We start from the raw sequence: 13,211 nt of genomic DNA on the forward strand, positions 1-13,211 counted from the left end.
TGGTACAGATGCAGACTCCACGTCTGCTCCCAAAGAGCGTAACCCTTGAAATAAATCGAGAAAAGTACAACCATCAATGTCAAATCTAAGACTTGAAACCTGATGGGTTGGTTCCACCTATACATGGCCATCCATCAGGCCGGGCCTACCAAAGCCTGACGCAGAAAACTTAGGCCGAGCCTGGCCCGGCTGTCAGGCCTAAAAATTAGGCCCAAACCCCGCCCATCAATCAGAAAGCTCGCCGGGCCTCTTCCTTAAACTGCAAATACAACAGGCCCGAGCCCGGCCCGGCCGTCGGGCTCAAAATCTAGGCTCAGTCCATGGGCAAGGTCGGTTCAAAATCTAGGACCACCACAAGAAACCTAACCATCTAAGTTATGCTCAGTTCGCTCCTTAGAATGCAGTTAGGGATAAATATCACAAGAAATAGACTGACTGCGACAATTTGAAGAATGACAATTGCAGGGGAAAGTACACGCCACGGTGGGGGGATTTTGGGAATGAGTCCAATTGATAGTAATTTTTAATCCATCCAGCTCGTGGGCCTTCTCATCATTAGATACAAGGATACCCTACCAAGAAGTCTAATTTAATATTTTTTTGCATGGTAATACGCGTCTCATTTATACCATAAAGATCATAGTATAAGTCACATACATACCGACCTGACAAAACTGAAAAAATAACAAAACGCTAGCTTTTGCAAAAGGAACATTAGCCAATGAGTAAAATTACAATCAAGACCGAAGAAACATTTGAGCTTGACACTAACACCCGTCACTTGCCTCTCGCACCACCCTTGCAGCGGCTGCGCAAAGGAGGTGGTTGTTCTAGGCAGCGTCAGCTTGCGCCTCCCGCACCATGTCAAGCCTCGCCGATGGTCATGGTGCAATGCATCGGCAAGGGTGGCGCGGAGGAGGAGGAGGAGGATAGCACGAAGGAGGAGGATGTCGCTGGTCCGTCGTCGGCAACGTCCTCCATTGGGACGTCGTCGACAGCGTCCTCCGCGTCTTCAAGGACCGCATGCATCATCGCCGTCTCATCAAAGTACTCCTCCCTTGCCCGACGAGCCGTCAGACGACTCAACATATTGCTCGTATATGTACTCCAAATCGGAATCCTTGCTAGAAACTTTTTTAGCTCCACCACTTCATCAAACAGTTGCCGGTTATGTTGAGTATAACAGTAGCGGACGGTACCTGGCCAGGCGGTCGGAGGACAGGGGTTGAACGACGACGGAGGAGAAGCAGGGTGGAGCCATGTTGGAGCGCTGGAGGTGACGGAGACATAGAGTTACGACAGGTGTGTGGAGCGGCAGCGAAGGCAAGAGAGAAAGAAGAAAGAAGAGAAAATGAGGATGATAGAGACGCAAGGTCAGGGAAGATTTTTGGGTGGGCCAGGGTGTCAAAGTCTTATGTTTCTCATGTCCGGACTCCCGCAAACCTCCCCCACGTTTGTCTCTGGTTTGCGGGAGAAAACGCGTTCGGACCGCCTCGCGGACCGATACATGCCTGCTATGGATGGCTTCGCCTTTTCGGACATCGCAATCTGGATGGAAGCGAGCAGTTTGCGGGTCTGCCTTGGAGATGCCCTAAGGACATCTTTGACCCCTAATCGCATCCGCCCGGGATAGAGGAGACCATTCCACAGACACAGATGTGGGAGCCGACTATCTAATACTATCCCCTAAGGGTGTGGCTAGATCTTAATCAACTGAGATTTAACCAAGTCTTAGTCAATTGACACAAACATAGCCTAGTGGTGGGAAGTGGCTGATGCCTTTCCACCCACCCAGGTTCAAGGCACGGTACTTGCAATTTGGGTTGTTGCACTAATTATATTATAGGAGGTTCCCTTACAGTCTTCTATAAGAAAACATGCAAAAGAGAAAAAAACTGGAAAAAAAATTTGAACGGATCTTAATATAAGATCTCACGGATATAGCGTCGACTGTCTCAGTCGACCGAGACTTAGCAAGACAGATCCCCTAAGTGTCTCTTATTATGGTCGATTTTAAATTCAAATCTGTTTTTACCGTGTCTCAGAGTTGATCTTCCGCGCGAGCGTGATCGCTGGATCCTCCACCACCGCCAGGCAGCTTCTCTTGCAAGTCCATGGGTCGACGACGGCGAAAAAGGGCGGGACTTGGGTGGAGAGGGGCGGGATGGAAGAGGAGAGTGGGATCATAACCCCAATCGTGATCAAATGTATGCCTTTTTTTAAAGAAAAATCTGGCATTTGTTTTTAACATGGCAGTTTCCCCCTTCATACATGGCAAGTCCCTCAAACATGCATAATAATTTTAGTTATTTGGCATGACAAGTGAAGCGTTCGTTGGCAATTTCTTTCCAGAGAACGTTCGGCAGATAAACGAGTCCTAGAAGTATTGGTGGGTGGCAGGAGGAGTCCGTGTTTGGTAAGAACCCTAGTCCACCCTCCGGGCGGCGCCGACGCAATATCCTCCCTCGCCGTGTTCGATTCAAATCGAGAATCCATATTCGCGAGAGCGGGACGTCCCTCGCGGAAAATAGAAATGCATATGTAGAGAGATTTCTCGACCCTAGGTCTCGCCGTATCATGGGGCAGCTGATGCTCAATCGGGTGATGTCGATGCAGCGGGATGGTCGTCACCTGCAAATCCAACCTCAGAGTAAGTCACCGCCTCGCTGTTATTTTATCTTGACCCTGGTTTTGTGGAGCAGGGCAGGTAAGGTAAGCAGATTCTTTTAGGTTGATCTAACCTGGTGTCTATTGAGCGTAAAATCTTGATTTTTCTTTTCATAGGAAAATTGTTTGAGTAAGCTAGGTTTGTAGTCCTGCCCTCTCTGTCTGTCCCTGTGTGGATTTGTTCACAGAAAGGATCAATTTGGCGATAAACAAACTATTCAGTGTGAAATTATGGTAGCGTAAAAGGATTTTGTGGATCAATTTGGGGAAAGATCTTTTTTGTGTGTGTGGTCATATGATATGTACCCATGTTGTGAAAATTTGCTATAACATCAGTATGGCCACTCAAATACACAGTAAATATACATTGGATTTGTGAGGCCCCATGTGTCATCCATGCTAAAGTTTGCAGGTGGCTGCCTTGCTTAGTCAGTACGAGGTCTGAGACCATCCTTGGCAACACAACAGAGGGGAACCCAAGACGTTCCTCTGGATTATGTGTTCCCCTGTCTTGTTTTATTTGATTGAGCACCGTCGACGATATACTTGGGTGGTATTGCAATCTTTATACCAATGTTTATGGTCTTTCAAAAGTCTTTTTCTTTAATTGAAAGTTGGGTGTCTAGCTCGAAAAGCGTTATTTCTGTTGACTAAAGTTGGACGTGGAAATCTATTTCTGTTTCTGCATGTGCATATGCATGCTTTGCTTTTATAACTTTCCATTTGTAATCATGCATTATGTGTTGCAGATGGACCAGCTGATTCAACGGTTGACAGAAAGGACTCACCCTGCAAAGAAGACCATAATTTCCAAGATGGTGAAGCACAATATCCTCGGCCACATCTTCCAGAGGTACGCCATGAAACGCTGATGATGGGCTATGAGTGCTCTAAATACTCCGGTATGCAGTGCTGAGGGTTGATCGCTGGCTGCGAGGCCTGACGCAAATCCCCTTCACCTCCTTGTTCAACCTCCATAGTTTGGAGGCCCTTCTCCGGTTCTCCCCTTGCCGCCTTGGTCGGGTGTCCTCAGCAAACATGCTGAGAGTGGCTTTGCTCGTGTTGGTAAGGTGTGCTTTTGTCGGGGACGACGTAGTCATCATCTCCTGCTAGATCAGCTGCAGCTCCAAGACTCAATTGTGTTTCTTTTGTTCGATCCAAGTCCTGTGTGCAAAAGTGAAGGACTAAGTTACAATTTTTATTTTCTTTCGGGTCGTCCTATGGGTTGTGATGTACTCCCTCCGTCCGAAAATACTTGTCATCAAAATAGACAAAAAGGGATGTATCTAGAACTAAAATACATCTAGATACATCCCCTTTTATTCATTTTGATGACAAGTATTTTCAGACGGAGGGAGTAACAAAGTTTGACGCGTTATACCAGCTTCGGGGTCCTTCGGGACCCTACACTTTGCTTAGAAAATAAACAAAAAATAACCAACATATTGTTAGCTTCTTCCATGCCTAGCACATGTCGTCCTTGGCAGTTAAAACTCAATCTTCACGATAAAACATCCATACATATCTACAGAGGCCCCATCCTTACCTTGATACATTTTTTTGTTAAGATGAATAACCATCTTTGTGCCCATGTTTGCTACATTATGTACCCTGAGTGTCCATATCTACTAATAATTTGGTGTCCGATGTTATTATTTTATACAACTCCCTCCCATTAAAAGACCAATATTTTGACTGCATTATTTTTCTTAGTCCAGTTCACATTGGGCTCTTTAACGAGTAAATAATCTTTACCCACGGTACTTCCAGCGAAAGCACTTCTGATATAAGGTCGATCAGCTGCTCATTTCCTGTAGTGAAATGATATTTTTTATAGAGAAAATTTCCTCTGTGGCGACATAGTTATCTCCATCCTTCTTTGTTTTGCACTTCTATATAACAGAGATTGATGGTAAGACTGTTCCCAGTTGACATGATCACACCAAATTATGTGCGAGTTTAGAACAATGTAAAGTATACGTCTTCATACTACTAGAACTGAGAAGTGTTCAATTTGGAATGATTTGTTTTGTATATGTCGCTATTGTTGGAAGCGCTAGACTGCTAAGGCTACTGCAATCTTTTATCCTGGTGCTAGTGGCTGATACTCTGTATAAGTAGTGGTCTAATTTGCTATCATTAGGAAGTTAGGTTGTGTCTATGAAGTCGCCTTGCCATATGCCATAAACGTGTGTACGTGTGAGTTTGATGAAATGCAATGGTTTCACTCGTAGTAACTAGATGATACCAACACTATTCTTTTAGAACCAAGACATTGAGGAGAGTAACCAGCCTTTACTCAGTAGTCAGCACAATTGCACGGTGTGCCTTTGTATCGCGTTGCAATCATTGCAAGCAGTTGGGTTAAAATGTTGCTCGACATGGTTTTCTTTATTTCTTTTGTCCATTTGAAATAATTTCTCACATGCTTGTGCGTGCAGGATATCTGGTGTCATATATATTCCCTACTGCCAATGCGAGATGCTGCTCGAGCTGCTTGCGTATCTCATGCATTTAAACGTTCTTGGAGAGGCTATCCTAACCTTGTTTTCGATATGATAACATTGGGCATAGATATAGAATCATGTGGAGAGGACGAAATAGCAAGGAAATTTACCAGCAGAGTTGACCACATTTTGAAAAACCGCCCATGCATTGCCACCAAGACCCTCGAGATTGTTTTCCGTTACTACGATGTCAATGTCTGTAACATTGATAGCTGGTTTCAGACTGCTGTTACACCGGGGATTGAAGAACTCACCGTGGAACTATCTTCAAATTCAGGAAGATATTACAACTTTCCGTGGTCACTTTTAGCCAATGAGAGTGGAAACTCGATTCGATTCTAAATCTTGCCCGTTGTGCTTTCTCTCCGACTGGCGGGTTGTGCTTTAAAAGCTTCTCAAGACTCGAGCTAAGCGACGTTGATATCACGGGGGACCAGTTGGGATCGCTTCTTCAAAATTCTTTTGCTTTGCAACGGATGCAACTCCAGTGTTGCAATAAGATAATTTGCTTGAAGATACCGTTTCATCTACAGCAGCTCAGATATCTGGACGTGTTTGACGGCGACCGCTTGCTGCGGGTTATAGAGATAGAAGCTCCAAACCTCACTTATTTCCAGTTTATGGGTCATCACCAAGTACAACTATCGCTTGGAGTAGGATTGCAATTCAAGAAGTTCGACCTGTCCTTTCCTGGCGCTGTCAGCTATGTTTGTTCTGCTTTTCCGCCCAGCTTGCGATATGTTGAAGCTCTTTCCCTAGGTTCATGGCGTGAGGTATACGCTAAATCCTTAGTTATCTTTTGACTGTTGATATGCATAGCATGAGTGATTCGAAATATCTTTGCGCAGATGATTGATACACCAGTTCTACCTAGCAAATTCTTACATCTCAAGCACCTGAGTGTCGATCTTCAAGCAATGACATTTCCCCCAACCTACGACTACTGTTCTTTGATATCCCTTTTTGACGCTTCTCCTTCCTTGGAGACCCTTGTCATGAACGTAAGTCACTGTCCATCTTGCAAGGATATTTAGTTACAATGATGGAACTATTAATCCAACCATATTGGCCTATCGTCTTCAGGTTTTGCAGAAAAAGATGTTGCACGAATCAGTCGTGGGCGATACATCACATTTGAGGCAGATGCCAGGACACCGCCATGATAGCCTCAAAACAGTGAAGATCATTGGTTTCTCCTCTGCGAAAAGCTTAGTAGAGCTAACATGCCATATCATTGAGAATACAACATCACTTGTGGGCCTTACATTGGACACCACAACAGGACATCCTTCGTATAGCTGTTTAACCAACAATACTGGTAAGTGCATGCTGTTGCGCGGGGATTTTATGGTGGAAGTTCGTAAAGGGCTCTTGGCTATCAGGACATATGTTGAGCCAAAAGTTCCTTCCAGAGTCAAGCTAAATGTTGTGGAGCCTTGCCGCCGATGCCATGATCAACCACTGATCATATGTTGAACTTCATATGCAAGTTATCATAAGTACCCTATGATTCCTGTGTAAGTTAAAGTAGGACGTCGAGGAACCTTGCTGCTGCTGCTACCCGGGTTATACACCCCAAACCCAATGTTTAAAGTGTAACTAGTAGGCTCGTGTGTTGCCATGTAAGTGGACCTCCTGCCACTGCAATGTTTCTAGGTGTAGGTGCAAGCAAAGTATAACTGTAATGGACAGAAAATTGTTGATCCGTAAAAGATGTACTCCCAGTATCCAGTAGAGCCACTGCTCTTTTTCCATTGAGATAGATGACCACAGTGGGTGTGGAAGGGGAGCACCACTGATGGCTTGGGCAGAAATGAACATCACATTTTCTGTGTTGTTCCCTGTATTTCAGGTTCTTCAGTGTCAGTTTGCTGTTGGCCAGTATGATCTTCCTGCATGATATGAATATTTGGTACTAATTTGCTCTAGTGGCTTTGAACCCATTTATCACAACATCTCCAACATTCTCCCACTTTTCTAGTTTTATGAAACTTGTCAGTATATAAGCATCAGTCAGGTCTAACTTGGTGCTTTATGCCCTCTGACATAGCACCTAACAACCGAAGCTTCAGATAGTTCAGGATTTTCATCCTGGACATCAGCCATCAGTCCTTCAAATTTTTGGTATATTCCCGGACTGTCTGATTATTCTGTTTAACTGCATTGAACCTCTCTGTTAGGTCATAAGAGCCATGAGAGGAAAACCTTTTTGTCAGCTCAGAACAGAATTTAGTCCATGACAACAGTTTCTCTAACAGTCCTGACCTTCTTGAACACACGTCAGCCTCTCCTACAATGTAAAGTTGAGCTAGAGATAACTTATAGTCTTCAGGTGCAGCAGCCATCTGCAAATATTTGTCACATTGTCACATCCTGCTGTGTACGCATGCCAGGAGGTAACATATGGTCTGGTGATCCTGATAGGTGGTGAATTATCACACTGCCTGTTGTATTCCTTCTCCATTTCCAGTTGTTTTCGAAGAAGATCAGTTCTAGCATTTTGATGTTCTGCTTGAGCCTGCTGTAGTATAGGTGACTTGGCGTGCTCTGTTTCACCTACCACCGGTTGTTTTTTAGGTGCATCACGAGAACGTTGGGGTTGCATAGATTTAAGCACTGTACTCATAGCGGCGGGGCGCCATCGATTTTATAGGGTATTTGTATCTGTATTGTTTTAACCATAATGGCAGAAATGGGGAATCAAATCATCAACGCAACCTTAGCCACAACCCGGGTTATGTAGGCAGGGTTTAACCTTCAGATAAGTGGCGGTAAACAGGATTTTCTTTTTGACGATGGCGGTAAACAGGATTAACAACAGCTGGATGGTAATAAACAGTAAAAAGGAGGATAACCCCGGTCGCTCTTCTCGTGAAGAGCGACCACCAGAGGAACAGGATAGGGGATCGAGACGAAAGGCACAGGGCAGGGCAGAGGAAGAAGATGGCTTCAGTTTTCGTTTCTGTTGGAGGCCCTTTTCGTGCCTACTGCTTCACTCTCGCTGGCCAACGGTCCGTGTCCACCAAGCCCTGGGAAGTCTGCTGCTCTGGTTCGGCCTTAATCGATTCTTCCGGCGACTGCATGCGCTAGAGCAAGCCACCGAGCGGCGACGCCAGATCCGTTGGCGAGAGGGTGCCTCGTTGGTCGTTGTCGTTGGCTCGTTGCCCGAGAGCTCCAGCAGCAGCGGACAGGCTTGCGTGCGCGCTTATGGGCTGGCCCAGTCGTCGTCTCGCTCGCTAAACGGGCCCGAGGTAACGTGATCAGGCGAGGCTCCTATGTTTTTTTCGGGAATCCTGGCCCATATCAAATTACCTTACGTTTCCGTGAGATAGGAGAGATAGAGATATACTACTGGTGGGCTGGGTGCCCTGGCCTGGCGCCGTGTTCGATCCAAATCGAGATTCCATACTCGCGACAGCGAGATCCAAATCGAGATTTCTCGACCCTTAGGTCTCGTCGAACCAGGGTCAGCTGATGCTCAATCGGGTGATGTCGATGCAGCGGGAAAGTTGTCGCCTGCAAATCCAACCCCATAGTAAGTCACCACCTCGCTGTTTTTTTCATCTGTACCCAGTTCCTTCTTTTTGGAACAAGACCAGGTGAGGCAAGCAGATTCTTGTAGGTCGATCTAACCTAGTGTCTATTTGAGCGTAAATTTTTGTTTTTTTTCTCATAAAGAAAACTGTTTGAGTAAGCTAGGTTTCTATGGTCTAGTGTAAAAAAAACGTCTTACATTATGGGACGGAGGGAGTAGTAGTATAAAAGGATTTTTTGGATCAATTTGGGGAAAGATCAATTTTTGTGTGTGTTGTTCATATGTACCCATGTTATGAAAATTTGCTATAACATCAGTGTGGCCACTCAAATACACAGTAAACATACATTGGGTTTGAGAGGACCCATGTGTTTTCCATGCTAGAGTTAGCAGGTGGCTGCTGATCCTTGGCAACACAACAGAGGGGAAACCAAGTCGACTGTCTACGCACCCTCTGAATTATGTGTTCCCCTGTCTTGTTTTGTTTGTTTGTGCACCGTCGACGATGTACGGGGTACTTTTTTTTTTTTTTGCAATCATGTACGGGGTACTTGGGTGGTATTACAATGTCTTATACCAATGTATATGGTCATTCAAAAGTCTTTTCCTTTAATTGAAATGAAACTTGGGTGTCTAGCTCGAAAAGCGTTATTTCTGTTGACTAAAGTTGGACAAGAACTATTTCTCTTTCAGCATGTGCATATACATGCTTCACTTTTTTTCTTCTTATAACTTTCCACCTGTAATCATGCTTATGTATTGCAGATGGACCAGCTGATTCAACGGTTCACAGAAAGGACTCAACCTGCACAGAAGACCATTGTTCCCAAGGTGGTGAACCACAATGCCCTGGGCCACATCTTCCAGAGGTACGCCATGAAACGGTGATGATGGGATATGAATGCTCTAACTATACTAATTGGTTGAGCTGTGCTTGGTGAAGTATTTAGTATGAATATATCCTTAGTGCTGCAACATGCCACAGTCCTACTGCATTAGTAGCTTTGTTTTCTTTGAACTGCCTGCAGAAAAATGCCTGTCATGAGTGTTGGAACTCAATCTTCACGAGAGGCCCCGTCCTTTCCTTGATACATTTTTTTTAATTCAGATGACTAGCCATTTTTGTGCCCATGTATGCTACAGTATATAAATATCCAGAGTGTATATATCTACTAATAATCTGACTTATGATGTTATTTTATACAACTCCCTCCCGTTAAAAGCTCAACATTTTGACCGCATTATTTTTACTAGTCTGATTGACATTGGGCTCTTAAACCAGTAAATAATCTTGACCCACATTAGTTCGAGCAACCCTTCTGATATAAGGGCAGCTGCTCATTTCCTGCAGTGAAATGATATTTTTTTGTACAGAAAATTTCTTCTGCGGTGACACAGTTATCTCCATCCTTATTTGTATTGCAGTTCTATATAACAGAGATTGATGGTAAGACTGTTCCAGTTAACATGATCGCATCTAGATTATGAGCGAGTTTAGGACCATATAAAGTGTACGCCTTCATACTACCAGAACTCGGAAGTGGTCAATCTGGACGGATTTTTGTGGATATGTCGCTATTGTTGGAAGTGCTAGACTGCTAAGGTTACTGCACGCAACCTTTTATCCCGGTGTTAGTGGATGGTGCTCTGTATAAGTAGTCATTTAATTTGCCATCATGACGAAATTAGGTTGTGTCTATGAAGTTGCCTCACCATACGACATAAATGTGCGTACATGTGAGTTCGATGAAATGCAATGGTTTCACTCGTAGTAACTAGCCGATACTAAGACTATCTTTCAGAACCAGTAATAAGACATTTAGGAGAGTAACCACCCTTTACTCAGCGGTCAGCACAATTGCATAGTGTGCCTCTGTATCACGTTGCAATTATGTGCAAGCACTTGGGCTAAAATGTTACTCTATGTTTTTTTTTCATTCTTTTGTCCATTTGAAATAATTATTCGTGGCCATGTTCAGCTTTTCTCACATGTTTGTGCATGCAGGATATCTGGTGTCATATATTCTCCCTACTGCCAATGCAAGATGCTGCTCGAACTGCCTGCGTGTCTCATGCATTTAAACGTTCTTGGAGATGCTATCCAAACCTTGCTTTCAACGCGAAAGCACTGGGCATGGATGAAAGATCATGTGGAGAGGATGAAATAGTAAGAAATTTCACCAGCAGAGTTGACAACATTTTGAAAAATCACTCATGCATTGCCATCAAAACACTCGAGATTGTTTTCCGTTATTACGATGACAAGGTATGTAACCTTGATGGCTGGCTTCAGACTGCTATTACACCAGGGATTGAAGAACTCACTGTTCAGCTATCTACAAAGTCACGAAAGCATTATAACTTTCCGTGGTCACTTTTGGCTAATGAGAATGGAAAATTGATTCAGTATCTAAAGCTTTCTTGTTGTGCTTTCTCTCCCACTGTCGGGCTGTGCTTGAAAAGTTTGTCAAGACTTGAGCTATTTGATGTTAATATTACGAGGGATCAGATGGGGTCCCTTCTTCACAATTTTTTTGCTTTGCAACGGATGCAACTCAAGAATTGCAATAACATAACTTGCTTAAAGATGCCATTTCATCTGCAACAGCTCAAATACCTGGAAGTGCTTCACTGCAGCAGCCTGAAGGTTATAGAGATAGAAGCTCCAAACTTATCTAATTTTCAATTTATGGGTCTCTGCCAAGTACAACTATCACTTGGAGTAGCATTGCAATTCAAGAAGTTTGACATGTCCTTCCCCGGTGTTGTCAGTTATGCATGCACTAATCTTTTGTCCAACTTGCAATATGTTGAAGCTCTTTCTCTATGTTCACGTCATGAGGTATACACTAAATCCTTTGGTATCTTTACACTTTTAATATGCATAGTATGATTGATTTGAGATATTTTTGTGTAGATAATTGATACACCAGTGTTACCTAGCAAATTCTTACATCTCAAGCACTTGAGTGTTGATCTTAATGCAATGACATTTCCGCCGACCTACGACTATTGTTCTCTAATATCCCTTTTTGATGCTTCTCCTTCCTTGGAGACCCTTGTCCTGAATGTAAGTCACTCTCCATCTTGTAAGGATATTTAGTTACAATGATGGAACTATTAATCCAGCCATATTGGCATGTCATCTTTAGGTGTTGCAGAGAAAGATGTTGCACGAATCAATCGTCGGAGATACATCAAATTTGAGGCAGATACCAGGACACCGCCATGATAGGCTTAAGACAGTGAAGATCATTGGTTTCTCCTCTGCGAAGAGCGTAGTAGAGCTAACATGCCATATCATTGAGAATACAGCGTCACTTCAGTGCCTTACATTGGACACCACAACAGGACATCCTTGGCATAGCTGTTTGACCAACTATAGTGGAAAGTGCTTGCATTTGCGCGTAGATTTTCTGGTGGAAGTTGGTAAAGGGCTCTTGGCTATCAAGACATACGTTGAGCCAAAAGTTCCCTCAAGAGTCAAGCTAAATGTTGTGGAGCCTTGTCGCCGATGCCATGATCTTGAACCGCTGTCATGATCTCGAACTTCATTTGCAAGTTATCATAAGCACCCTATGGTTCCTGTGTAAGTAGGCCGCGTGTTACCCTTGAATACTTCCTCTGTTCTAGTAGAATATATATGGTGAGTATGGATAGTTTCTAACGAAAAGCTCCTTTGACGCACGGCGTCCACGTCCGCTGGTATGCATGTCTAGACTATCTAACTGCATATGAATAACCAAATCGCATTTATGTAGCCATGTATAGGGGATGTGGCTCTCAGATACATTAGGTAGTACTATTTCACACGGGACAATTTTGTTTTTGCTACTCTAGATTTTACCAATTTTTCTTATGCCACTCCAGATTTTGACATTTCACTTTTGTCATTCTTAGTTTTTGACAATTATCACAATTGACATTCCTATGGCAAAAGCAAAATTTTCAGAGTGGCAATTATGATACATTTCAAAAGCTAAGAGGGGCAAAAATGAAATAAATTTATTTTGCTTTTGCCACGGAATGGTAGTTCCGATAATTGTGAAAAGCTAAGAATGGCAAAAGCGAAATGTCAAAATCTAGAATGGCATAAGAAAAAGGCTAGTACTGGGCGCCGGCGCACCGGCCGAAACTTTCGGCCGGTCCAGCCCTAGTCGTTCGATTCACGTAATAATAACCGTCCAGATTGCATCTCCTCCCTTGCGCGTGGGTCAAAGCCTCCTCCATCCTCACGTACAGGCTCGTTGTCGTCGGTAGCTTGCTCGCCGGAGCCGCTTGTCGGCGCGCTCGTCGGAGCCGCTCGCCGGAGCTGCTCGTCGGCCTGCTCGTCGGCTTCCTCGCCGGAGCTGCTCGTCGGGTTGCTCGCCGGAGCCGCCGCTCGCCTGCATGCTCGTCGGCGCGCTCGCCCGCATGCTCGTCGGAGCTGCTCGCCGGTGCGCCATGTGCGATCGAACTTTGCCATGGCCGTTGCAGCAAATCACGTCGCCGGACGCAGCTTT

General features: G+C 44.3%; 2 protein-coding genes across 3 annotated transcripts; both read left to right on the top strand.

Annotated features, from left to right (window-relative positions):
* The first annotated feature begins 2,374 nt into the window (after window positions 1-2,374).
* Window positions 2,375-7,009, top strand: LOC119310918. Its single transcript, XM_037586538.1, has 5 exons — window positions 2,375-2,650; window positions 3,417-3,520; window positions 5,109-5,947; window positions 6,023-6,175; window positions 6,258-7,009. The coding sequence occupies exons 3-5, from the start codon at window positions 5,651-5,653 to the stop codon at window positions 6,648-6,650; spliced, it is 843 nt and encodes a 280-aa protein (XP_037442435.1). The 5' UTR covers window positions 2,375-2,650; window positions 3,417-3,520; window positions 5,109-5,650; the 3' UTR covers window positions 6,651-7,009.
* A 1,505-nt stretch (window positions 7,010-8,514) lies between these two features.
* On the top strand, window positions 8,515-12,521 carry LOC119310919 (F-box/FBD/LRR-repeat protein At3g26920-like). Of its 2 annotated transcripts, XM_037586540.1 has the most exons (6): window positions 8,516-8,709; window positions 9,475-9,578; window positions 10,715-10,876; window positions 11,318-11,551; window positions 11,627-11,779; window positions 11,862-12,521. In XM_037586540.1, exons 1-6 carry the CDS (start codon window positions 8,649-8,651, stop codon window positions 12,249-12,251), a joined length of 1,104 nt encoding a protein of 367 aa, XP_037442437.1. In that variant the 5' UTR covers window positions 8,516-8,648; the 3' UTR covers window positions 12,252-12,521. The 2 variants fall into 2 exon arrangements, with proteins under 2 accessions (XP_037442436.1, XP_037442437.1); XM_037586539.1 differs by having other exon boundaries at window positions 8,515-8,709; window positions 10,715-11,551.
* Window positions 12,522-13,211: the final 690 nt, after the last annotated feature.

This window comes from Triticum dicoccoides, chromosome 5B (genome assembly GCF_002162155.2).
Source record: "Triticum dicoccoides isolate Atlit2015 ecotype Zavitan chromosome 5B, WEW_v2.0, whole genome shotgun sequence".
NCBI classification, from domain to species: domain Eukaryota; kingdom Viridiplantae; phylum Streptophyta; class Magnoliopsida; order Poales; family Poaceae; genus Triticum; species Triticum dicoccoides.